General features: G+C 41.0%; 1 protein-coding gene across 1 annotated transcript in view; it reads left to right on the forward strand.

Moving 5' to 3' along the window:
• Positions 1–21,922, forward strand: part of GATA6 (GATA binding protein 6) — a 29,407-nt gene extending 7,485 nt beyond the window's left edge. Inside the window, exons 5-8 of the mRNA XM_012558934.2 lie at positions 3,988–4,113; positions 5,001–5,088; positions 5,178–5,281; positions 21,527–21,922. Of these exons, the coding sequence (XP_012414388.1) occupies positions 3,988–4,113; positions 5,001–5,088; positions 5,178–5,281; positions 21,527–21,697 (489 nt within the window). The 3' untranslated portion in view covers positions 21,698–21,922. The remainder of the gene's footprint in view (positions 1–3,987; positions 4,114–5,000; positions 5,089–5,177; positions 5,282–21,526) is intronic.
• Positions 21,923–27,677: the final 5,755 nt, after the last annotated feature.

Raw genomic sequence — 27,677 nt, forward strand, 5'->3', positions numbered from 1 at the left:
GGCCGCCCTCGCCTCCGCTCCAGGGCCGGGCGGCCCGGGTAGGGCGGCGCGCGCGCCTGGGGCCTTCGCAGTCTCAGCCAGGCGGGAGGGGACCGATCGCGCGCTGCTCGGCAGTTCCCAGAGCCCGCCCGCGGGCGCTGGCGTGTCGGCTACCCCGACACCAGACTTTGGGGAGGCGAACACTGCCCCTTTTCTGTATGTTTACCGATACAGACTGGCGTCGTTTACTGAAAGGAGGTGTAGGGTACTACTTTTTTTAATAATACGAAAAAATCCATATTTATATACCGTACTGAAATAATTCTGGAAGAATATACAAGAAATTAGCAATGGTGGTAACCTCTGGGGAGAAAAACTGAGTTCCGAGTGACATCAGGTGAAGGAAGGAGACTTATTTTTCCCACTGTGTACTCCGGTTTGGTTTAGATTTGTATTCTTGAAAAAAGGTGAAAGGTGTGTGTGTGCGCGTGTGTAAACAAGCCATGTTCATTTATAACATTTCCCTCCAAATAGAATACGGCAGTAAAAAAAACTCCAACCTCAGCTTTACCCCTTACAAAACTTCATTATGGGTCTCTTCTACACTGTCCGTTAAAACCTTTTCCTCCGCGTTTTTAGCCCCAAATTCCATACGTCTTTTGGGTTGTGCTTGAGCCCAGTGAATATTTACTCTGATCACTGTTATTTGAAATCTGACTGTTCAGAGAACTACAAAGAGCTTGCGAAAAAGTCTAGTCTGTGTGTTCTTCTCAAGTTGAGGATTTTCACCAATTTGAGCGCATTTTACTATATTTTAGAGAGGGAATTCTGATTTTCTTCATGAATTAGTCTCTTATTGTCATTATGTGTGTTTACTAGCAGGAGAGGGTATTGGCTGCTGTAGTGATTAGAGAAAATTAAAACGTTCACAAACCCCACTAAAAAGGTAACATTTGTTTAACCAGGTACTCATACTCTGATACCTTTTAAGTAAAATATTTTACAGTTAGATGTCAGATGTCTTAAGTATCCAAGTAATTTATTTAATTGTTATACTCTAATTAGCAGGAACAAATGCTACACTTGTTCGTGTTAAATAGATTAGAGGGAAACTGCATCACAATGGAAGTCTGACACCTTAAAGAGAAGCAATTAGTTTTATGGTTGTTTTGTTTTTAATGCATTTAAAATAAAGTGGCTGAGGTTAATTTAATGAGTGTATGTGCAGGTTAAACTCATTACAGCCTCCCACAGCTTAAAATTTTCTTCAGAGGGCATCCTTAACTTCAGTGTGTGACTCCTCATTGTTCTCCTTTTTCTTACATGCATCATATTTAAAAAGAAAAAGTCCATGGAAAATAGTATAAGGAAGTTCCTTGTTTAATGAAACATTATTTTGGGGGAAGGAGAGGAAAGGCAAATAGAGCTGAGTACTAGATGAGCTCTTTAAGGTAACATTTTCTCGAGATGGGGTGAACAGCTGGTAGAATAGTGGCCATTTAGATACAAGTTGCATTCTAAATTTGATCCAGTAACATTCGTATTAGATAGTGCCATTTATTTTGTGCCCTTACGGGTAAAAATAACTGTTGCTAGAAAGAAAACAATTTTTAACATCTCTGAATCAATTAGTTTTCCTTCTGTGTGGCAGGTGTCTGGGCAGTGACCAAGGTCAGCCAATATGCTTTGTAAATGGGTTATAAATGATACCGATTGAAGGGTGTGTCACTATCAATTAGTTCTCCTTGTAGGCTTTTTATTTATGGTTTTAATGGACCCAGCTTAGTTCTCAGAAGCCGAGTGTTGAACCCAAGTTTGTTTAGCCAGCAATACAGAACCAATCACTATGAATTTGAACTCATAATACATTGCAAAATGAGAGATTTATGGTGTAGCTTGAATTCCTTGTCACTGATGAGTACAACTGAGATCACTTGTTACAAGGAACTTTTATAACCCGTTCACCTTCATTTCACATGTTTATGAGGACGGGCTTCACTTATGATCTGCAGTTGACAGTCATAAAGTTCTCTGTTATAATGGCAAATTCTGATAACAAGTTTGCTTCATATTGGCTCCGAATTCCACTGGAAACTGTCATAAATGGCCTGTTGGTAAAATAAACCTTCCTGTCCCCTAGTTTACTGATTTCACATTTATGAAGAGAAAGGAGTGCTCTCCTAAGAAATTATTTTCTTTTAACCAAAAAGAGGAAAAAAAAGAAAAGAGAAAAAGCCCCACGTGTAAGGTTTTGTTAATAATTGCTTTCATCGTTTTAGCAAAGCCATTCCCCAAATAATATTCCTGTTAGCCAAGCACAGTCATTTCCACCAAAAGTCTGATTCTTTCTTAGCACTTACTTCTCAGAAATGGTATAGTGTCAAAAGGTTTACCAGTGTCTCGTTGTTTTTATAACTTGTCTGGAAAGAGTACTGCTAAAGTAATACAACAGGATGTGAATTGTGAATGCAAAATTCAATTTTATCTTTTAAATTTGCCGGCGAAGGATTTGGAAATCTCTGTCCTCTGATCTGTGAATGTTCATGCATGCTCAGTTTATATTTTTGTTATCTACCCTTCAGTTCTTTTATTTAAGAAAATTAATCAGCATAATTTCCAATATTTTTTGTACATCCCAATTTTCTTTGGTCCCTGAATTTTTCCCCATAGTCTTTTTTACTGAAGTCATAATAACATATTTTTTATAGCTCTTAACCTAGGTAAATTAAAGACAAATCGTATATTTTGCTATTTGAGGGAGGAAGTTATACTAGCTTAAATTCTCATTCTTTTTAATTCACACACAGTAATTTACAGGAAATAAATTCCCCGTAAGGTTGTTAGGGGCATAAAGGGAAGGTGGAAACGGGAGTAATAGGCATACAGTTGGCCGTTCCTGGTAATGCCAGTTAGCCCTTTGTATGAACAAAAATTGAGTATAATACCTACAGGATAAATACTGCTGTCACTGTATAGAAGTGTCACTGTATAGAAGACTGTCAGCATTAAAACATTGATGTAAAATTTACTTTCTCCTTGTAAAATGTAAAAAAATTCTGGCAGGCAATTATGATAATTATGGAACGTATTAAAATATATTTCTTTACAAAGTTTTAAACATATTTTACAAGATGCATTTCCATTAACATACATAAACTCTAAAAACCCAAACTCATTGCCATCGAGTGGATTCTGACTCATAGCAACCATATAGGACAGAGTAGAACTACCCCCATAGGGTTTACAAGGAGCGGCTAGGGGGTTCGAACTGCCAGCCTTTTACTTAAGCAGCGGAGCTCTTAACCACTGTGCCACAGGGATCCTCCTGTAAATTGTAATTGTAAATTGTAAATTTTCTGAAAATAGACCTGGTTAGTTTTCAGGCCAAGCAGTGGGGACTGCATAAAGCTACTTAGCACATCTGTGGGTGGTTTGTGATTGAATTTCGTGACTCATGTATTTCAGACCTGTGACCACAGTACTGTCTATTTGGAAGGGGGGCTGGGGAGGGAGACACTCTCCTGCTGATGCCTGGTATTATACACTTACTTCTGGTGTGTTTTGGAGTATAATTCTATTTGGGCAACCTTTAGAAAAATAAACCTGATTACCCTTAAAGTAATAGCAGTAACTAGGAAACTTCTCTAAATCCTTGGGGAAGAAACCATCATTGAGATTTTCCATATTACGATGCTAGTGAGAACTTTTGAAGTGGAGTTATTGGCCAACATTATGTGATTACTTCTCAGTTATTTCTTCTAGAATCTATGGTAATATGCTGGAGCAAATCAAATGTTTGGGCTTGAGCACACTATGTAAACCTCAAGTTTCTTAACTCAGGAAGGTCATCCTAATTACACTTCAACTTTTTTTATCAAGGGACATTTCGTTTATAATAAAACCAGAGTACCTGCTTGTTGATTACCGTATCATGATACAACGAAGTATGTGGCATATACGTAAAAATCATCTACATTTTTGCACTTACTTTCTTGTGCTGTCTTCTAGCCTGCATCACGGCGGCTTGGATTGTCCTGTGCCAATTGTCACACCACAACCACCACTTTGTGGCGCAGAAATGCTGACGGTGAACCTGTGTGCAATGCTTGTGGACTCTACATGAAACTCCATGGGGTGCGCCATTTATTCTGCTCATGCGTATATGCATTTGGTATCTTGTTTGTACAAGGTGGTTTTAGTTTAAAAAATTCCCAGCAAATGAAAGGGTATGAAAGGGAAAAACTTGAATTTTTGAAAGTCAAATATACATTTGAAGTATGCATTTCACTAAATCTAAGATGCTATTCATTACAATATAAACTATTATGAATCCGTAAGAAACAAAAAAATGCCGTCAGTTAAACTCTCACACGCACACATCCCAATTTTAGAAATGCTAAAATGTGAAAAACGTGCATTTAAAAATTGATAACCTGTGATAGTAGTCCCCTGTCCCTCTTTGTTATTGTGCACACTAAGAAAACAAGCAAGAAACAAATTAGAAATGTACAATAACTAGTTTATATTTTAAACTTTAAAAACATTTGGAATGCAATCAGATATATTGGTACAAAGGAGTAATACATTTAAGACTTATAGTTAGAAAGACTCTACACTTCATATTAAAGGATCACACAAAATATAAACACATCAATCTTATAGAGAAAAATAACCTTGTATCTGTAGGAGGAAGAGAACAAATGATCTCTTTGAGATAAAAATATTTATTCAATGGCTTTACTCTACAATTGAAATGATTTAAAACAATAAACATTAAATCGAAGCAATAAATTCTCCCTGACAAATTATCCCATTTTTTTCTGAAGGAACCTCTGTGGTTGATGGGGAAAAATATAAGCACTTAATCTATTGAATGCGTATAAAAATACTGGATTGAAATTAATGTCAAGTTTTTTTTAAATGAAGTCTGTTAGTACTAGTGTTGGGTGTTTAGTTAGTTTGATTTTTCTTGAATATAATATTTATTAAACTTACGGCCTATATGAAAAAAAAACTTTTAGGTGCCTCGGCCGCTTGCTATGAAAAAAGAGGGAATTCAAACCAGGAAACGAAAACCAAAGAACATAAATAAGTCAAAGGCTTGCTCTGGTAAATATAATAAAATGCTACTTAATTGTATTTTCCAACTTTAATGGTAAGTATATATATATTTATAAGGTTAATTTTGACTGTTGCAGGTAATAGCAATAATTCAGTTCCTATGACTCCAACTTCCACCTCCTCTAACTCAGACGACTGCAGCAAAAATACTTCTCCTACAACACAACCAACCGCCTCAGGGGTAAGTGTTAAAAGTAGCACCAGAGTAGTCACAGTGAAGAGTAAACTCTTTCTGAGCTAGTAGGTTGCTCTTTAGTATATTATCTCAAATTTTATCTTATCTGGTAGTACAATAATCTAAATCAACATTCAGTTTAGTTAGCTGATACCTAAGAACAGTTTTTAGAGGAAATTACATATAAATGTAAACAAAATGACAAATTTAAGTACTTTACAAACCTCTTAATTAAGATCTATATCATTTTTTTTATGATTAAATTAACCTAAGTAAAAGCCTAAGTTTGAGTTTGAAGATCTGAAATGTTTTATTTCCAGGTTTTTATCTGTATTGTTACCTATGTGTTTCTAACACAGGTCAGAAAAACTACCAGGCCGATGGTTTTGTATATCCCAGGGTCGATGACATTTACAAAATTGTTCCAGCTATTTTTCCTTTTTATTAATCATCTGCCCAAAGCAAAGCTCATCATAACGTGATTACAGATCTCCTTTCACCCAGCTGTCCCCATTCGGGGAGATCTTGACTTTTCTAAAGGACCTTAGCTGTACCTGGGTTTATTACATTTGAGGAACAGACTTGGGAGCGATTTGTGCCATTGAGCACCGGGAGATGCCAGGGGCTTTGAAGGTCGTGGAGCTAGTTTCTGTGCATCTATCGCCGAGATGAGGTTTTCCTGAAGTAAAAAGCATTTTCCACCCTCGTGTTTCCCAGATTTGCCTGGAATGCTGTTTAAAAATTACCAGGCCTCACCCTAGATCTCACTTAGATCCGGGACAGGGCCGTGGGCAGCCGACTTTAAAAAGTGCCTGGTGATCCTTTGGATTATGCTAAGACTAGTTTAGGACTAAACACCAATACGTAAATCCCTGCTTACTTAGTGATTGTTTTCTACATTTAGTTTTGCTCTGGAATTATTTGAGGTACTTAAAAAAAACAAACAAACAAACTATAGATTCCTAGCCCCCACCCTAGATTTCCTTAGTCTCTGGGCGTGGGCTTAGAAATTTTTAAACCAGTGCCCCAGGTGAAATTTAAACCGCTGCCCAGGAGCTGTCTGTGAGCTAGGGTTTGGGAACCACAGTCTGGGTATTTTTATTGGTTTAAACAAAACAAAAAAATTTAAAGATTTAAAACAAAAATTAAAAACTGTGGCTTAAAATTGTATATGATATCTTTCTCCTCTCTCCTAAATTCTTTTGGGCTTTTTCATTGATGAAACTAGAAGTTTCAGTGTTTTGTAAAGGAAAAAGGCTTTCAGTTGTCTTTATTTGTTACAGACACATGTTAAAGAATGTTTCTGGCCTTTTATGAAAATGGACTCTGGCGGATAATGTTTTTTACAGGCAGGGTAGATGTAATTTTTTTTTAAGGACCTCAGGCGATAAATAGAGCACATTGCATGTGTGGAAATGGAAAGACCCAGAATTATTTTTAAATATCCTTTATTATACCCTGAGTTCTCAGAAGCAATTATCTAGCTAAAGAAGGCAAAACAATGTTTTGGTTTTCCAAAGCCCTGAGGAGCAGTCCGGTTTTGGGCCTTGAGTGTCTGCCTCTCTCCTAGCTGAAATGACATTGCTGCCAGACCCCGGTCACTGTTGTTTGTGGTACAGTCCAGCTTACTCAGGCAGAAGTGTAATTTGAATGACAAATGGCACAGAAAGAAATAATTTGCCCAACAATGGACTTTGGGGACTTGGAGCCTTTAGTAGGTGGAGTCGGTTTTGCTCCTGTGGTTTGTAAATTTTCAAGATTGGCTATTAACAAGTCCAATCAGTTGCTCTTTTGGGCGTGAGAAGGTCTACGATGGCCTGGCTGGAGGGGCTTCTGGAGTTCTGCGGTGCTCCCACTGCTCCTTTGGTTCCCCGGCATCCCTCCAAGGGTGGAATGCGGGTGTGTGAGGGTCCCCGTCATAAATCCAGCCCCTGTTCCTAAAATGCATGCAGGTGCGTCCTCCAAGGGCCCACCTGGGATAGAGTGAGCTGGAGGTGGCTGAGCTGTCTGCGGGTGGTGTCCTTCAGAGGAAATCTCAGTTCCCTACTAGAGGCCAGGAGGCAGAGGAACAATGATTTAGAGATCTGGGAGGGTTCGAGGGAAGTCTCACACAAGGTCTTTTGCTGCAACACGCTAGCCTGGGCAGTCTGCGCGGGAACCGGGCAGTCGGGTGGTTGGTGTGAGCTACAGCACTCGGAGAGGAGGTAGGATTGGCTGCTGTGTCCCCGGGTAGGGGTGGAGCTTGCCTGCCGGCCTTCCCTCCATCTCCCCTCCCCGCCATGACTCCTCCAGGCAGACAGCAGGCACCTAGACTTGAGGGTTTTCTCCCATTGGTGAACCTATCAGGGGTGTTTACAGAAGCCCCTACCTGGCAAGATGGTTGTGCGGAACCAGGCCTACTTGGTAGAAGCCAGTCTGCCAGCTGCCTTTGGAAACTGTCCCTCTAAGAATCACTGTGGTAGCTTCTATGAGGCTGAGCCACTTCCACAGGTCATTTTCAGGTGTGCAGTGTGCCCGTGCGTCCCTTTGCACTTGGCAGTGCCTTCTGCTGGGTGGGCTCTGAGCCCCCCAGCGTGGCGCTCTGCAACAGAGCAGCTGTGGAGAGCGCTGCTGAGGAGTTATCTGCAGCGGCTGGCAGGAGTATTTTTAAAAGGTTTCTGTGTGGACAGGTGTTTTCTTTCCCCATTTTGGTTCCCGGTGTATCATACTGGAGGGCGGCTATCTTTGTGGCTGTCTGCCTATAGGATTTGGTGAGATGTTGGAGGTGAAGAAAATGTTAGCTCCACATGGCAAGGTTGTATTCAGTGTTTAGGAAGCAAACATATTACACAGCACCTTAAAACAATCAATCGTTGATCCCCACTGGCACCTGTGACGTGGCAGAATAAGTAATGCAGGGTTATCCTAGTTTTATAGGCGCAACTGAGCTGTAAAACAAAGAGTACTCTAGGACATAGTGGAAGATGGGGCCTGAGGAGGTGGTGTCACACATTCTTCCACTTAGAGATGCAAGTGAAAACGTAACTGCTCGTCTGCCTTTCCTTAATGATTGCGAGTGACAGAGGTCCACGTCAAACTCGCTGTTCATTTTAATTTCACGCCGAGAAGTCAGTTGTAGGAGATCACCAGTAGGCATTCCCAGCTGCCTGCTTTTAAGTCCTAGTACAGGAAAGGGGAAATGTTCTGGACCTGCCTTGCCTGTGGGTACGTTCATGATGTGGGGCCGGGTCTCTAGCATGGCTTGGTTCCTGGGCTCCCTGAGTGGGGTGAGGGTCCACAGTAGCTGAGTATCTGGAGGGAGGCTCTCCTATTGTGTGCTGCTGAGTGGGGCTTCCTGGTGGTACAGTGGTTAAGAGTTCAGCTGCTTAACCAACAGGTCGGCAGTTCGAATCCATCAGCCGCTCATTAGAAATCCTATGGGGCAGTTCTGCTCTGTCCTATAGGGTCATTATGAGTCGGAATTGACTGGATGGCAACGGGCTTGCTTGTTTTTTTTTTTTTTTTGGAGTGAGGTTCCAGGGCTCCCTTCCCCAGCAGGAATGAGATATGGGCAGGATTTTCTGCTCCAGCAGGCATTCTTCCAGGGTGAGTGTAGAAACCTGGACTTTGAAGTTTCGTTGACTTACTTGCTTGTCTTAGTTTTATTTACTTGTTGCTAATTTGTGTTTTAGCTAGACTTACATCTAGGAAAGAAGAGTCCTTCCTTATGATAGTTTTCAGGTCAATGACCTGATATCTTATGACTCAGTTTCTCTTTGTAGCTGCTCCCGTGTGGTATGCATGTGAGGTGGAGGGAGGGCAGTTTGCTTCCTGTCTGAGATCAGGGAGACTCATTGCCTTGAGGCCTGTCTTGGTCTTTACTTGGGATTCTTTGTGTTTACTAAGAAGTATGGTAAATTTAGTTTTTGATAGACAGTTGATTAATTTCTGTGACTTTTGAACTTAAATTTCTTGAAAATAGATAGTCATTCTGGATAAAATTTTTTCTTATACATATACATGTAGATTTACTGAAAAATATATATGTAGTTGACCTAGGTAGACACCAGAAGACTTTTTTGGCATTTAGTCTTGTAGATTGTTAAGAATATTAAAATCTTTTTCATTGAATTCCATTTATCAACTGAGTTATATTTTATAGGTTTTTTGCTGTTGTTATTTAGGGAGAAAACATGGTAACATGTTCTATTTCAGCAATTCTCAAATAAGATTTAGTAAATATTCCATAAAGGGTCCTATCCCATCCATGATTTATGACTAAAAATTTGTAAGATTGGAGGGTACTTTATAACTTTATAGCTCAGTTCCCAAACAAGTATTTCCCTTAATTTCCTTTGGGATACCAAACCAAATCAGATCCATTGCATTCAGTCAATGCCAACTCACAGCGACCACTGTGCCACCAGGGCTTCAATAGGGAGGATTAATTTGGGGATGAAATTAGTGGTAAGAATTACTATCTGAGAATAAGGAGTCACAGTGTATTTTGCTGGCCTAGAAACAGCTTCTATACATAATTATTAAAAAAAACTTAAACCTACTTAAGTTTATATTAAATCTGCAAAAATCATAATGTTGAAATCATTAAACATATAATATTGAAATTAATGGAAATGTAATATATTTGACTAGCCCTTGCATTACTGATCTTTGTTCCAGTTAAGCATTGCTTGAACATCTGCCATCTGGAAGATGTTGTTTATAGTTGAGTAAAACAGGGTCCCCAACCTCAAATTGCTCATACTGTGTTGGTGGGGATGGGAGAGGAGGGTTGATATAGCCATAGACTTCAACTACTGGTCTGATTTGGAGGTGCTCTAAATGGAGCTACAAAATATGTCCTGTAGGAGAGAGCAATGAATTCTGACTACAGAGTTGGAAATGGCTTCACAGAGAAGATGAAATTTAAAATAGTTGGGTAAGATTTTTTGCAGAGAAAAAATTGGGATATAGGCATCTGGGAAAGAAGGAAGAGCATGGGTACCTATGGTACTTAAGAAGATAGTTTTAGGAGTTCAGTGTGGGTGGAGTGTAGGGTATAAGAAGCCAAAGGTAGGAGATAAGTCTGGAAAAATAGGTGGGATGTAGATAGTCCTGTTTAATGAAAATATTTCAAATCAGTATCAACTCAGCCTTAAGCAGGGCCCAAACTACATTCATTTCTAAGTGGGAAGACTTTGTTTAACCATCACTTCAGTGACACGTAAGGTCTTTTCTGTCAGCATGTTAGGGTCCATCACTGGAGTCCATCAGTTAAAACCTTCTTAATTGGGAGTATTGCATGCTCCTGCCTGCAAGTTTTAAAGGGGTTTCCTCCACACAATTTGGAACAATACTTCCTCAGAGCTGATGACATGCACTGATCTCTCACACTTTCAACATGGGGGGCAGTTTAGTTTCTCTCTCTTCCCAGATCTTCTCAGAGCAAGATGGTGAGGGGTAGCTGCCTGGTTACCTTTCTAATGGAAACATTCCTCACTGCGTGGTTCCTTGTTTTGGCGACACCCTTCCTGTAAGGAGGCAGACACCCTTAGACTAAGACAGATCTAAATTCTGCCTACTATTGGTGAGTCTGTGCCTTTGGATGGGCTTCAACCAGTCTCTGGACAGCTTCTCCATATTAAATTGGTGCCATTATTCCTGTCTCATTATTCTTCTGGGATGCTATGTGCCTAACTAGACCTATTTCCCCTAGTGCAGTCACTCTGGTAATAACTTTATTCAACAACCTTACCAGAAGAAGTATTTCTCGTGAGCTGCCTGGTGCTCAATCTTGTGTTAGAAGTGGTTTGAAAGAGTTAATGCACATCCCTAAGTGTGTAAGGAGCCCTGGTGGTGCAGTGGTTAAGAGCTTGGTTGCTAACCAAAAAGGTTGGCTGTTCAAATCCACTAGCTGCTCCTTGGAAACCCTATGGAGCAGTTCTGCTCTCTCCTGTGGGGTCGTTAGGAGTTGTAATCAACTGGACAGCAACGGGTTTGGTTTTTGGTTTAAGTGCATATGGACATCAGGGAGTGATTTAGAGACTGACACTATTAGAATACGTGCATGTGCTTTATAAGGCCTTGTGAGGAAAGCTTAGGTAGCTTACCGGCTAATATTTAAAATTCTTTTTATAGATTTTATGTATTGATATTTGCATCCTTTGAAAATTGGGGTGAAAAATCAGTTTAGTCACATAGCTTACTAGGTATTGCTCAGGTGATGGGGGTATTTTTTATTAGCAAATTTATATTACACTATCTTTTTCTCCAAGTAATTGAATCACTTTGGATTTACCATGGTATTATGGTTGCTCACAAAATAAGTTTCTTTTAAATAGCCAAAGGGTGCGTTTATAAAGGACTTAATTCATACTTACTATATCAGTTGCATACAATATTAGTTGCTTTCTCAGAGAAACTTGACTTTGAATAGGAGTACTGATTCAAGAGCCTGCTGGGACTAGGGCAGAAAATTACTGCTTAACTCCCACTTGAATATTCCACGGGAACCTTTGGCAGACTTGAGAGCTAAACATTAGTCTTGCGTCTTATCATGCTACGTTTGCCTTGGGGATGTTTTCTTTCGTCCCCATACTTTCTCATTTGTAAGATAGTGGACACTGGAAGGCAGGAAACTACCTTTTATCAAATACCTTTTATATGCCAGGTGCTTTGTGTACACTTTCTCTTTATTCCTAATTATTACTCACCAAATGAGGTGTTTTTAGGACCATTTTCTATCTGGGAGGTAGGGATCAGGACCAAGGTCATGTATTGCATTAACAGCCAGAGCTTAGATTTGGACGCCAGTCTGGCTGGTGCAAAGATACTAGATTAATACGTGATGTTAGTTCATCTCTTCGAAATCTTTAAAGAGATGAAATAAGGTTTTTAAAAAGAAATTTGACTGACTTTGTTTAGTAATTTTAGCATCAAATACCATCCCACTGAAACAGGTGGGGAAACAGTGCAGAGAAGTGCTTTGCTTCTAGTGATCAAGTATATAAGGCATGTTACGCAAATTTTCTGATCAGTATTATACATGGCAATAACATGTATTGCAACCCATTGCTGTTGAGTCGATTCCAACTCATAGTGACGCTATAGGACAGAGTAGAACTGCCCCATAGGGTTTCCAAGGAGGGGCTGGTGGATTCAAACTGCTGACCTTTTGGTTAGCAGCCACACTTAACCACTATGGGCTCCAACATGTATTATAGTTGGGTAATATTAGGTAGAAGAAAAATACTAGGTAGTAAAAATTACTGTTGTTGGTGTACCTAATGAGATTATAAAAAGGTTCTTTTAAAAATATTAAATACAAGATTGCAGTATTGAAATCTTTTCAAGGGTGTGATTTAGATCCCCACAGTGAGTACTATTTGGAATTTAAACTTTATTTCACTTGTTAGAATGTTCAATTGCCTTCAACTGATTTTCATGAAATCATTAAAAAAAGTGTTTTTTTAATAGCCAAGTGCCCATTTTTTTTTTCCAGAATTTATAGTCCAAAACACTCTTTTTTTAAATATAGAAAAAAGAGCTAGAAAATCATTAATCTCCCACAAGGGTCTGTGAGAGCGTTGCGGTTAGTTATTATTATTGCCTCATTTATGAACCAGATCCGGAGTGACTCCATAAAGGTCACAAAGCAAGCCCGTGTTGAAGTCGGGGCTGGAACCGATGTCTCCTGCTCAGAGCCCAGGGCTGTTACCACACCCAGGGAGTCCACCAATCATCACGGTTATTAATATCCCACTTACCACATGGTACAAGCCATGAACATAAATATTTTGTTGGCATTTTATCTTTAGGCTCCCTGTGTGCCAGGCTCCCTTTCTTTCTTCTCACACAGCCCCTCTAATAACTTACGTTCCTGTCTGACCGCATTGGCCTTCACTGTGAAAGTCACACGTCACCCTGGCAGGGAACGTTGGAGCATGTGGAGTTTGCGTACTTGCATACTTTCATTTTGATCTCAAGGCTTTTTCTGGACTCTTTTATTCTTTTGTTTGTGGTGGGTGTGTGTGTGTGTGTGTGTGTGTGTGTGTGTGTGTGTACACGTACGTACATTTGCATGCATGCGCGTAAAACAGAGAAAAGGAGAAAGAAAGGGAAGGGGAGAGAGATGGGAAGGAGTAGTTAGAAAATAAATTATACCACATAATATCCAATGGTTTTGTATATTAGGAAACAGTAAAACTGTATTGCTCTTTAAATAGTCTGTAATATATATCCACCCAATTTATCACAACTGTGGTTTATTTAATAAGTGACTCATTATCACAATCTGAAAGCCAGAATACTAGGTAAAGAAGAAGTTCTAGGCAGAAGTCATTTACTTTCCACATGGCCTCAGGTTAAGAGACTTCATCTCAGAATGAAACTTTTCTTTGTAGGTTACGGTGCTTTTTTTGTTTGTTTTGTTTTGCCTTTTTTTTTTTCCTGCCTGTATAGGGTCGCTATGAGTCAGAATCGATTTGACAGCAACAGGTTTTTTTTTTTTTTTTTAATGGTTATACAAAATTGTCACAAAACATGAAATAATGTTACGGGAAAACCTGGCCAAATTTAAGAACTCTGGCTTAGGATGAATGCTCTGAAATGTTATTGCTAAATGACTCTTCGAAGAAAATGAATTTCTTTACTGGAACAAAAAGTAATTTTTTATACATTTCCTGGGTGTCTGCCAGAAGAGTTACTAGCAATATGAAGATCTAATGGATAGGAATTAAATACAATCTGTTAGCTCTGTTCATGTTTCAACCTATCTGTTAATTTTCTTTGAAATTTTAGTAATAGTAATTTTAAAACAAAGCCTCTCCAAGGACAGGTATTGGCAATGTGATAATTCATAATTCAGCTAATACCTATTATGTTAGGCCTTATAGGCAGGCCCAGGACCCAGAATTGTGAGACTGAGCACAGGGAATTACTTTATTGACCTCGGACTTTAAGAAAGATTTAAAGAAGTAAACAGCAAGGTATTGATTTCAATGACCTGTTGGAGTCTTGTGAGTAAACAGAATTCCAAGTCAATATCTGACAATGTTTATCTGGCTTCCCTGATGGTGTGTTTCACCAGAGCTGGGGCACACACTCCAGAACCAGGTTGTTACTCTGCTAAGCACAAACACTTCTAATTTGAAGCCGTTGTTGATTTAGTTGCTTGCTTCCTGGGGAAGCCAGAATATAGTCTGCAGTTTATTCTGGGGCTTCACAGGTTAGCAGCTGGAAGGCAGCAGATTTGAGGCAGCCAGGCTCTAGCTCCGACTGTCTGCGACTACACGAGCTGCCGAAGGTTTTGCAAAGCCTCTGTTTTCCTCCTTCTGTTAAAGGGGAAAAGTAATTCCTACCATCTGGTCCTCAGGAGATTGCGCAGAATAAGTGGGAGATGTCCACAAACCTCTTTGAAGCTCAAGAAGAGTAGAGCTACTTAAAACATAATCTCGGAAATGAACAGTGATGCTCTTTATTTGCATGGCGTTTTTTTTCTTCACGAGACGTTAGAAATAAATCCTCACTTTCCTGATGGGGAAATTTAGAGCTTTAGAGCAATTGTTGTTAACAACATAACCATATTTTAAACATTTTAATTTCCCTGATAGCAACAGTTTTCCTTTCTTATGATACTTAGTGCTTTCATAATGCTTTCTGTGGTTTAAATGCATTGTTAATGCTGATTGGTTTTTTGACTGTGGTATGCTTTCTGGAATTGAGGTAGGTGAAGATGCTCACCCAGTCTCCTAAAAAGCCAGTTCTGTTATAAAAGTTAAGATCATAATTCACCAGGTTTTAAATCTTGCTTCAGGATCTTTACCACTTAGTTTGAAGACTGTACTAGAGTAACCCATTTTGATTAAAGTTAAGTTTTTTCTTTGGTAGGCTAATTGACTTCCAGTTGTGGGACAGCCCTTTTCCCCTGCAGTTTATATTTGGAGACTGATATTTTTCTGAAAATCCCAGCGTAATTATATACTTGGAGTGGTGCCTTTCTTTGCCACAGCATGCCTGCTGTCTGAATGGGCACGGAATAGGTTGTGTGCACAGTTCTGACCTCCGTGAAAAAGGCAGCAACCCTCAGTGTGACTATACCTGCTGACTCAGGCCCAGGAGCAAGAGGGGATAAGGGGGCAGCCAGAAAGCTTCCCAGCAAGGAGTTTGTTGTGCTAAGTTAGGAAAAAAAAAAAATCACTAAACTCTTCTGTTAAAAACTGCATTAGGTCATCAGCTGAGGAGACTCCCTTTTTGTGAGAGAAGATACTCATGCTCTAGTGCTTTTATGGGAAAATTAAGAGGGTTTTGTTGTGTTGGACGATTTTCACACCTCCGGATGGAGACAGAACTTGTGTGTGCTTGTGTATCTTTCAGGTATCACCTCCTAAACGTTTGAGTTGCTTTTTTTTTGTCTAATCCTATGTTACTGAATATAGGATCCGTCCAAACTGAAATGAACACAACAGCATAGCTTTTATAGTTATGTGTAGCTTTATAAGTTAAGATTTATATGGCAGTGCTTCCCCTTTGTTGGAATTTATCCATAGTTTTTAATTTTTCTTTGGGGGAAAGCAGCCATAAAGCACCGCAGGAGTCTAACCTAGAGGTTACAAAAGCAGAGAAGAGCACTTTGGCAATGAGGAACGGCTGGCTTCCCTTCACAAAAGAAAAAGTCCTCACCACAAACTCACTGAGATGTGTAGGAAGGACAGATCAGAGGCCCTGGAAGCCTGCAGTCTGAATTCAGGCTGAAGAGGCTGCGTGATCATCATCAAAGTCTGATGCTCTGGGAGTGATCACGCTCACCCTTAGTGGGCCTGGGTAGGGTGTCTTGTTTCTTCAGAGGGAGACCGCAGTGAGCGGGATTGTAGCACTGGGGACTGAGCACACCCTTGTAGGCTCCTGTTTGGTTTTCTTCCTCAGTAGTGAAATTCATGTTTATGATTCACAGAGAACCTCCTTTATTCTGAAAATGCTAAGTCTTAAGAGTTTCCTTTTTCTCTGATGGGTTTGACTTGTCAGAGCTGTTGATGTGGGCATCCTCCTTGGAGCCTGTCTCTAGTGCTGCCTATTATGGGATATGTGCAGGAAAGGAAAAAAGAACTTATGTTGTTCTCTTAGTGAGCCCACTATGAGCCAGGTGCTCTGCTGAGCATTTGACTCCATGAGTTTATCAAACTAGAAATCTTTGACTTTTCATAACCAGCTGCCGTGGAGTCTATTTTAACTCATGACAACCCCATGTGTTTCAGAGTAGAACTGTGCTCCACAGAGTTTTCAGTGATTTTTCGGAAGTAGATTGCCATGCCTTTCTTCCAAGGTGCCTCTGGGTGGACTCAAACCTCCAACCTTTCAGTTAGCAGCCAAGCACGTTAACCGTGTATACCACCGAGAGACTCCACTTTTTACAAAGACAGTATGTCCAAAATGAGTAAAGGTTTTTTCTCACAGGAAAAAAATCCTGGTTATCTAAAGATTAACTATGCCTGCTTCATAGGTGAGTGGATATTTTCCATGTCCCAATCTGCAGCTACCCAAGTTCTCCCTAAAGTCATTTATTCCTTTAGGAGGAGTTTCCCTGCCCAGCTGCTCTGCCTGTCTCCCACCTAACCTGGCTGACTTTCAGTGTTAAGCCTGGGCTGGGTCTGGTGCTGATAACACATTCTTTCAACAGGAAGTGCCTCCATTTTCAGTTGTCTGTGGGAGGGTGGAGGGCAGATAAGCTGTGAATGGAAACACAGAGCAGATTTTTGCTCCGCCCTCATACTGCACTTTGATCAGAGAAAGACTGGGACCCCTGCCTGGTCTAGTGGCCTGGGAGGAAGGATGGGAAGCCGTGGGCATTCTGAAGCTGAGCTCTTCTCTACTTTTGCTCAGGAACATTTAAGTTGGTTTAAGTCTGATGGAATGCCTGCTTTTATTATGCTGATATGTCTGTGATCTTGGAAGGATTTAGCTAGCTATGGGAAAACATGTTAACCAAATCAAATTTATCCTTGGGTTTGTGTGTGTGCATGTGTGCGTGCACATGTGTACTGGGTCCAGGACCTTAAGTTTCTCAAATAAGTTTTTCCCCAAATTGCACTGAGTCTCAATAGGTAGCTCTGGACTGTCACCAATGAGGAAGGGGAATGAAGATGAACAGTGAAATGATGAACTAAGTTCCTTAGGCGAGTTGTGATCATCCTAGACCAGTTTTGAGAGCAAGTGACACTGATTCATACATTCCATGTTTTAACTTATGTGGAACTGTACGTGTGTGTGGCTGACCAGGCTCTAGCAGCTATGCCAGGTGACATGGCGACATTTACAGTGGTGCACGGGTGGCCCTTCTGAACCCACTTCTGTCTGTTAGAGCCCCCGCTCTGGTTCCTCCCTATTTTTCCATGCTGCTTTGTGACCTTGCCCAGGCTGGCCCCTCTCAAGCCTGTGCCTCTCTGGTGCTACTGTCTGTTGTTGTTGTTTGGCCCTGGACTTGTGGTGACCCCATGTGTTCTACCCTTCCCCAAAGTTAGATTGTGCTGTGTCATTTAAGTAAAATAGTTAAAGAAAGGTATAAATGGTTAATAGGCTTGGCCTTCTCATGTGGTCCCCTGTCCCCTATCCCCTCCTAGGTGACCTCACAATACTTTTGTGTGTGCTCAGATAACTTGGAATTATCACAGCATTACAATTCATATCCTGCTGTTTTTCACTTATTATTGTATAATAAGAATTTTTCTGTTTGGCTGCATGGTCTTACCATTTTTACTAAATGCATAATAGTTCATTGAGTGGCTATACCTTGCTTTTCCAAACTATCCTGAGATTATTAGACACATCCATGGTTTCCAGTATTATAAGTAGCCGCCCTGCAATGGATGTCTTTCTTTGTGGGGCCTCTTCCCTTCCCTTGCATTATTTCCTTATGAGACGTTTTCAGAAGTAAAATTATAGGATGAAGTAGGGTATAAACTTCTTGATGGCTGTTGACACTACTGCTAGGTGTATGCCAGAGTATAACCCACTGGCCACAGCTGAGGCCTTCTGTGGTAACAAATTTGTTTTTTTTCTTTGCAGGCTTTCTTGTTTAAATAGTATATGTATGTCCCTATTTAAAAATAAGACTGTCAAGTCTTGGGCACAAGTATTTCTCCCATTTTTTCTGACAGACTCAGAGAAATTGCTTTTGACTTCAGATGAGTGGATGTTTTTCAGGAGAGCATCACCCATGTAATTTGGGGTTTGTCTGCCCTTTGACAGTAGGATTCTTGCCCTGCCATATATGTTAACTTTTTTGTTTGAAAAAAAGAAGACTGATAATTTCTAGAGATAGTTTTTGTGATTATTGCCCCTGTTGCCATCGAGTTGGTTCAGACTCAGAGCGACCCCCTAGGATAGAGTAGAACTGCCCTAAGGAGCAGCTGGTAGATTCGAACTGCCAACTTTTTGGTTAGCAGCCGAACTCTTAACTACTGCGCCACCAGGACTCTGATTATTGCCCAGGAGTAAGAATAATATTCAGCGTGTTAAGATTTCTTCAACGTGGCTCATTTGACAAAGGGCCAAGGAGCCTTTTGTATGTTATTGTATTCAAACATATGAATTGAGGTTTCCTTATTTATTTTTTTCAATGAACCTTTTGAATGGCTGCCGAGCACCTTGCTTTCTCTTTGTGGAGAGCTGTCAGCCAATGAACAGGATGATTGAGGAGGTTGTTCTCACTTGCCTCTGGAGGAGTTCCCACTGCTTCTGCCCCTGCCCAGTGATGGTGGTAACTTACTTGGGCTGAAGGATAGAATTAGTGAGAATAAATTAAGTCCAAGCTCCTTAACCTTAATGACAATAAGAAAATAATAATAGTAGCTTATCCTTATGTGTGGTTAAGTGCTACAGCTGCTAACCAAAAGGTTGGCAGTTCAAATCCACCAGGAAGCCCTATGGGGCAGTTCTACTCTGTCTTATAGGGTTGCTATGAGTCGAAGTTGACTTGACGGCAGTGGGTTTGGTTTTGGTTTTATACTTATGTAGTCTTTGCTACTGCCAGACACTGTTCAACAAAGCTGTAATAACTAATTTAATTCTTAAATAACCTCATGACATAGTACCTCTTTTTATCTCCATTTTATAGGCAAAGAAACTGAGGCACAGAAAGGTTTATGTCAGGTCTTCTAGTTTGCATCTTCTACTTATCTCTTTCACTTCCTTGCTGCTGCTTTCCATTTCAGTTGGGTTTTCTGCTGAACAGCCCAGTGTACTTACTCCTGCCTTCCTCACTATTTTTGCATAGTCCACTTTTGAACACCATTTCCACATCAATAATAATAGTTGCCCTTTATCGAATGTTTAACTTGGGAGGGCACGGTGCTAACACTTTTACAAACATTATCTCATTTAATTGTCACAACCACCCTTTGAGGTAGGTGATACCTGTTCATAGATGAGGAGGCTCAGTGAGCTACCTGGATCTGTCCTGAAAGCCCAAGTTCACCCCTGCCATCCAGACTACCTTAGACCCTCTCCAGGAATCCTCACCCTTCTGCAATTCCTAGTCTGATCTCTTATGTTCATGGCATTCTGTTTGCTTGATAGGATTGCTTGAGCTATTTCAAAATTTTCACAAGAATCTATTGAAAAATTTCAACATTTCAGTGACTTTGTGAAATTTGTATTTTCATGCACCGAAAGCCCTTAGTTTAAGTCTTTAAGCTTGCGTTATTAAACAGTTAGGGTGTGGGGGTATACTGTCGCTGGATTTTCACAAGCTCACATTTTTGCTAGGAAGGGCCAAGGGTAGGTTACCTGTGGAAGGGCTGGATTTGGTTTGTCTAGTTGGGAGGACATTTGGGTCCTCGGACAAAAAGTCACGTGACAGGACCTGGTGGGGGGTTACTCAACTGAGGCCCCACCTCGGGGCTTCATGCAGCGATTGTGAGGATGAGAGAGAGTCGGATCTTGTCCAGAATAATGGGGCGGACCACACTGACTTCTGTCTCTTGGTTCCACTCATCGTTAGATGGGAGCACCTTCCATTCTGTTCAGCCTGTGTCTGATGCCATGTATTTCTCTGAACTTTTTCTCATGTAACATTAGCTCGGCCAGCCAAGAGGATGTTTTAATAATCTAATGGGATCATATGTGTAAAAAAGAAATGCTTTGAAAAGTCCAAGATGTCCCACCTGTGTTAAGTAACAGGTAGCTTGGAATTTATGACTTGGAACCTGAAAGCTTGGAAGAAATAACTTCTGAGTGTTTAGAAGGAAAAGGGCATGATTAAAAAGTATGTGATTATGGCTAGATTCTTTAAAAGTCTCTCAAATGCAACTGATTTCACAAACTGTAGTCTAAACATGATTTTAGTTATTTTGGTTGACTCTACCAAACTATATAATGTTTTCTATTTGGCCTTTTCTTATTTTGAGGAAAGGAATGAATTAAACAGGGGAAAGGTGAACATTTACTTGCCACGATCATGACAAATGTAGGATGTTTAAAATTTTCTTTATACTGTGGTCTGGCTCATATGGCCTGCTTTTGGAAAGAATTAAGGTAAATGAGGTAGATATTAAAACCTGAGCATGCATGGGTTAATTTTCCATGAAGTCAGTGCTCAAAAATTTCATTTATCAGGCAGGGTTGGACTGTGTAGCATTCCTCTTTAGACTGACATAACTACTAAGCCTTCTGGCTTTGCTGTGTGCGTATGCATGTGTATGTGTGTGTGTGTATGGGAGTGTGTGTGCAAGTATCTGTTAACGTGTATGAGTGTGTGCAAGTATATGTGTGTGTGCGGAAGTGTCTGTATATGCATGTACGTGTGTAAGAGTGCATGCATGTGTATGTGTGTGTGCACCAAGTGTTCTGCAGTTTCTCTTTTGAAATGATTAGATTGAGTGCATCAAGTCCTGTTTACCTGCCCAGTGTTGGCACTTTTCACCAGTAAGATTCTTCCAGTTCCCCTTTCTACCTTGTTCATGCTGCCGGATGGCTACTGCCATGAGTTCTAAAGTTAACGAGATAATGTTTCTAAGAGCTTAAATTACCAGTGTTAGGCCAATGGCACTGCACAACACAGCAAGACCGCTTCCTGGGGCGGTGCCTAGAGATGCCGGCTTTGTGTTTTTTGCCCAGTGACTTTAAAGCCTGTTGGATGTGGCTCACGCCCCGACTGGACTTAAAGATCTCGTTTGTGCCCATGTGTTTAACTAGCAGGATCGTGCTGCGTAGCAAATGTATCAATAACTCTTTCTCACCCTCTCCTCCTTCTCTCTGCCCCCCGCCTCGTCCTGCCAGGCAGGTGCCTCCTCAGTGATGTCTGGCCCAGGAGAAAGCACGAATTCTGAGAACAGCGAACTCAAATACTCAGCTCAAGACGGGCTGTACATAGGAGTCAGTCTGGCCTCCCCGGCGGAAGTGACGTCATCTGTGAGACAGGATTCATGGTGCGCTCTGGCTCTGGCCTGAGCCTGCGGCCACAGGAAGCTGGGAGAGTCCACCACGGGCCTCACGTGACTTTTGTATTATTTTATCAAGCAGTCCAAACAGTGGCAAGTACGCTGACAGAACATTCCTCTGATGCGTTATTTCCGTGCCTTTATTTTGAAAGAGATGTATTTCCAAAGAGGCTCGCTCCGCCTTACCATCCGGTCCCTCATGAGAGAACGTGGAGCTCTTCCGAGGAAAAGTCAGCGCAGCCCAAGAGCACACTGTCCTCCCCTTGCCAGGACCCTGGTGCTGCACTCCCAGCCAGCCTGCCTCTGGGCTCACGAGGGGATTTGATGTCCGCTGAGCCACTTCTGGAAACCGGGACTGGGACCGGGGCCTTTCCTGCTATGTTGAGAAAGATTTTTAGAAAAGGTTTTATGTGTGTTGTCCCAAATCATGTGCTTCGGGTCGATTTTGGTTATTCGTGAAATTCTTCATACCTTGTCCACGTCCAGATTTCACATGCATTCATGGAGAAGATCATTTGAGGCCGCTTCTACACATCTCTGGAGGCTGAGTCCGTTCATGAGGTCTCGTCAAAAATATTACTCAGTTGGCAAGACTGCATTATAACGTTAACATACACTGTGACTGAAATTTCTCAAAGTTCATATTGTGTGGCTGATCTGAAGTCGGTCAGAATTTGTAAACAGGGTAGCAGACAAGATATTTTTCTTCCATGTATACAATCATTTTTTTAAAAAGTGCAATTTGCGTTGCAGCAATCCAGTGTTAAATCATTTGCATAAGATTTAACAACATGTTTTTATAATGAATGTAAACATTTTAACTTAATGGTACTTAAATAATTTAAAAGAAAAATGTTAACTTAGACATTCTTATGCTTCTTTTACAACTACATCCCATTTCTGTACTTCCAGTTGTTAAAGAAAAATATTTCAAGAACAAATCTTCTCTCAGGAAAATTGCCTTTCTCCATTTGTTAGGAATTTTTATACAAGAACACCAATATACCCCCTTTATTTTACTGTGGAATATGTGCTGGAAAAATTGCAACAAAACTTAACTACCTAACAGATAACATTTGTAAATACTCTATGAGATATCTAGGCATCTTTAAACACTATGATGAAGTCTGTATAGTGTGACTAACCCACAGGCAGGTTGGTTTACATGAATTTTTTTTTAATGGGATGTCATATGGAAACCTATTTCACCAGAGTTTTAAAAATAAAAAGGGTATTGTTTTGTCTCTGTATGGTGAGTTTCTTCACTTTTAGTTTCATTTTGTGGTTATAGACATTAATATAAAACAAGCCCATGTGATGTCTGCAAATTGCCTGAATGCTTTCCTTTCAAAGAATTGTCGTTTTGGAGCATTTTATACATTTGGCTTATGAAGTTGGCACATGGAGTTAGGTATCACTTTCAGTTTGCATTGGGGACCATTTTTATAAGTGCAAAGGATCCCTTTATTTTACATGAAATTATCTGAGATTATAAGCATTCTGTTTAGCATCAACCCTTAATAACGTTTTAGGGAGTCCAAGGTTTCTTCCCTTGGGAAGGAAGTCTACTCTGTGGCTCAGAAGCAGGACAACTTCCTTTCTATTCCCTCCCTTTTGCAAAGGGCCATGAAGTCTCATTTAAAACTCACCTAAGTTAAGAACCTTGTACTCACTGGAAGGTATTTAGAAATTATTTGAGCAGTCTCTGTTTTTTCTTCATTGAGTAGATTTCAGGAAATTGGGGCTATTTCACAGCATAAAATGGTGGCATTTAATTTTGGCTTCCTGAGCATGTGACATTTTTTACTTCTTTTCATGCACTTACTCCAGCCATTTTATGGGGTCCAGCCTGAATCTTTCAAGAGAAGGGAAGTCTTCCTCAGTGATGGGGGGTGCCTCTCTATGTTAGGAAATAATGGGTGTGTTGGTAGCGTGGTGTGCGTCTGGGGAATTCACTGATGTTCACACGTGCTGGTATCATATTGTGGGCAGGATAATGGTTAAGAGTGCTGCGCTTGGGGTCAGACCAAGTGGCTTCAAGTCCCAGCTCTGTCATGGGCTAACATAGCTCTGTGACTCTGGGTAAATTTCCCAAGTCTCATCTTCCTAATCTGTAAAATGAGGCAAATAGCATATAACTCATAGGATTAAGCGAGATAATCCACGGATAGTGTCTAGCACAGTTCCTGGCACATAGTAAGCATTTAATAAGTGTTAAGTTGACTTTGTGAAAGGGTAGCTGCTGTAACATGGGTGTTTTGAATAACGTCTTACTTTCCATGGAGTCTCAGACATTGGTCTGTAGGTGTCTGATGTTCTTTTGTCACCTGTGCTTCTTGAACAATGCTGGGGAGAGTGAAATGAGAGCTTGTCCCTGACCCGGGGTTGGCAGAGACGGAGGGAGGATGCCTGGGAGATACCAGTCTAAGCTAGACTGGTGGTGGTTTTAAAGAAGGGGGCTGGCTGACAGCAGGAGAAAATTATTATTCCCACTAACTGAGTTATTTTTTCTGCCTTCTCTTTTGGTTCTCATCACTTCGCATGCTTTCTGGTGGGTTGGGAGTTGTTAGAATTAATATGCTTTGATTGGAAAATGGATTTGTCTTATTGGGGCTTCCAAATGATCTTTTTCCTTGGGAATGATCTCAAATACTGCTGCTTGCAATCCTAAGACATAATTAGGTTCGCTGCCTGTCCCCCACACCTTTTGTTTTTTTAGAACACAAAGTGGAAATAATTCTAGCTTTCATGAAATAAATTACAAGGAGCAGAAGGAGGGCAGGGGGCTTCTTGTAGCCCATCCTAATACAAGGAACTCCACTAATCTGGGCTTTTTAAATGGTGACTTTCTTAACTATGCTTGTATAAAGCAGAAATGTGATTTTTTTTTTTTCCAAATACACAATCTCAACACCCCCCCTTCTAAATGTGACATACAAAAAACAAGTCCTTTCTCAACATGGAATGGATTTAAATATAGTTGCACCTCAGTTTAAAGAATCCTTAGACACATTACCATGGGTTGCAGGATTTATGTCCCCTGTCACCCATGGCTGATTTTAGGCCATCTTATATAAGTGAAGGCTCTGTCTGGGGTCTCTCTTAAGGGTCACTTAATGTTTCCTGGTGCCTATGGGAGGGTCAGGAAAGCAGAGGCAGCCATTCATTTCCCCCTGCAAATAAATTAACTTCTTGCTCATGGGAAATGTTTTCCCCAGTCCTTGGAAATTTAATGTAATTTCAGATCACAGATAAATGAGCTGCTGGGAGGGCAATGCAGCCAGTCTTTCGTGGCCATGCCAGATTCCAGACGACTTTCACCGTGGTACAACGTGCTGGCTTCGGTGTGCTAAGTTCTCTCTATACCAGCATTGCCCATGGGTCTGTGGGTCCCCGAGAATCTGAGAAGGGAATAATGGGTGTGTGTGTGGAGGGGGTGCTGGGTTGGTGGAGGGGCAGAGATCAAGCATTTATTCAGAATAAGGTAGCTCTGGCTAATCCAAACGTGTTTTGTTTCTCAGTTGAAATTATATTAACTCATTTTGGCGACACCAGTTATCTCCTGTTGGTTGGAAGCTGTAATTGGCAGTCAGATATTAGTTTCTTTATTTTAAGTGGGAAACTTCGATATGAATACATTTGCAAGACCAGATATTTCAAGACAGGGTCTGTGGGTAAGAGTTTGGTACCTACAACTCTGGCCATTTGAGGTCTTGGGGTGAATTCTGTGCTGCTGAGCTTTCAGCAGCTGGATTCGAAGCAGGTTGTTTTGCTTACGATCTCTGGTTGGGAGATCACGGACAAGGGGGTAATAGATGTCTGTAGGCTGGGCTGAATGAGTCCCTGGGTAGTGTAAGTTGTTAACACACTTGGCTGCTAACCAAAAGGTTGGAGGTTCAAGCCCACTCAGGGGCACCTTGGAAGAAAGACCTGGTGATCTACTTCTGAAAAATCAGCCACTGAAAACCCTATGGAGAAGAGTTCTACTCTGACACATATGGGGGTCTCCATGAGTTGGAACTGACTCGATGGGGCCTTGGAAAGGAATCATTCATTGCCTGGGGTTCTGTGGTGTCTTCAGTTGGTTCAACTATAAGATACAGGTAGACTGAAAGCCTAAATAAGTTCCCAGGGGACTCTGGGTAGATAATGGTTGATAGTTCCAAATAGCTTTTAAAGGAAACTTAGGATGCTGCAGGTGTGTGTCAAACCTTTGAAGCTCACGTCAGAGAAAACATCTGTGCTTCCCACTGAGTCTTCTACAGCGTCCCCAAAATCTGCATCAGAGATGTAGTGTGACAACTGGCACCTCACTGTTGTCATCCCTGCTTGGTAGCTGGCCCAAAGAAGTGGCTGTTACACAATTGATGTCACTCTTTTAGATGAAGAGATACTTGTTTTGCATAGTGACTTTTTTTTTCAAAGATCGTTTTAAAAATGACTTACCCACTGTCAAATCAGTTCTAACTCATACAGACCCTATAGGACAGGGTAGAACTGCCCCACAGGCTTTCCAAGGCTGTAAATCTTTATGGAAGCAGACTGCCACATCTTTCTCCTGTGGAGTGGCTGGTGAGTTCGAACTACCAAACTTTCGGGTAGCAGCTGAGTGCTTTAACCACTGCGCCACCAGGGCTCCTTTAATATTTAAGAATGTTTGTATATACACACACAGACACATATATATTGTATATATATTTTCCATAGAATTACATGAATATGGACAAATAGGTGAATGGGTACAAAGTAGGTTGGTAATGTGGGGTCCAGCCAGGAAGGCAGGCTGGGAAGCTTTATACTGACGGGACAAGGGAAGAGAATCTCGCAGGAAGGAGGAAGATGGGAGCGACTGCACAACAAAGCACTTTTATAATGATGTTTGTGCGTTTACGTAAAATTGTGCCTATATGTGGGTATTTGTATCAAGAAATCAAAAAGATTTTAAAATGTGGATAACCTACCCCGGATGAAATAAAGTTTCTGGTATGATTCTAAAACAAACAAAAAGATTAAAGAATGTTTAATTGGTAGAAGGGCCTATATTTCAGTTATCAGTGGTCCCCTCTGGTAAATTATCATCTAGATAGTCTATAGCTTTTGGGCAAGTCATTTTGTCTCTCTGGACCTCAGTCTTCCCATCTATAAAATGGAGAAATCAAGTGATATGGTCTCAAAGGTCCCTTTCATCTGCATTTGCTTCTCACAGTCCTAGGGGCTGATTATATGCAATGAAGTGATGGTGGCCTATGGCCTGGTCTGGGCTCTCAGAGCTTGAGGGGCCTCCAAGGGCCCCTCCATGACTAGGGGAAGCTGATGGATTGGAATCTCCTTGTAGCCCTCTTCCTGTTTGCTCACCACCTCAGGTTCTGGTCTACGGGGGCCAAGCCCTCCTGTAGCCTTGGGCCACAGAGGGTGAGAGTCCTGGTCATATTCATGAACACGGGCTTGGTAAGAGGTGCCCTGGCCCCTAATGCTAAACTCGCTTGGTCTCTGGCCCCTGATACAAAATTTATACAGTGATACGGACCCAGACCGGAAAATGGAAAAGTCTGCTGCAGAGCAGCCCACAGAACAAGGAAAAAACAGCTTTGCTTTGCTTGGCCCATGGCTTCAATATCTTGTAGTTGGTTTTTTTTTTTATTTCTTGGGAACAGCCAACTTTTCATTGTTGCTTGCCTCCTTGTGTCTTGTCTTTAGCTATTACAGTTTTCTTCCCTGTCTCCCTACTCCCTGGGTTTTACATTTATTTTTATGAATTCTATCCCCCTAATGTGCTAAGGGAGCCCTGGTGGTGCAGTGGTTAAGAGCTCAGCTGCTAACCAAAAGGTTGGCAGTTCAAACTCACCAACTGTTCAAATTCACCAACTGTTCTTTGGAAACACTATGGGGCAGTTGTACTCTGTCCTGTCGGGTCGCTATGAGTCAGAATCAACTCAGTGGCAACGGGTGTGGTTTTTTTTATTTGAACATCCTAAGACAGACCTAAAATA

Source organism: Trichechus manatus, unplaced genomic scaffold, assembly GCF_000243295.1.
Source record: "Trichechus manatus latirostris isolate Lorelei unplaced genomic scaffold, TriManLat1.0 scaffold00199, whole genome shotgun sequence".
NCBI classification, from domain to species: domain Eukaryota; kingdom Metazoa; phylum Chordata; class Mammalia; order Sirenia; family Trichechidae; genus Trichechus; species Trichechus manatus.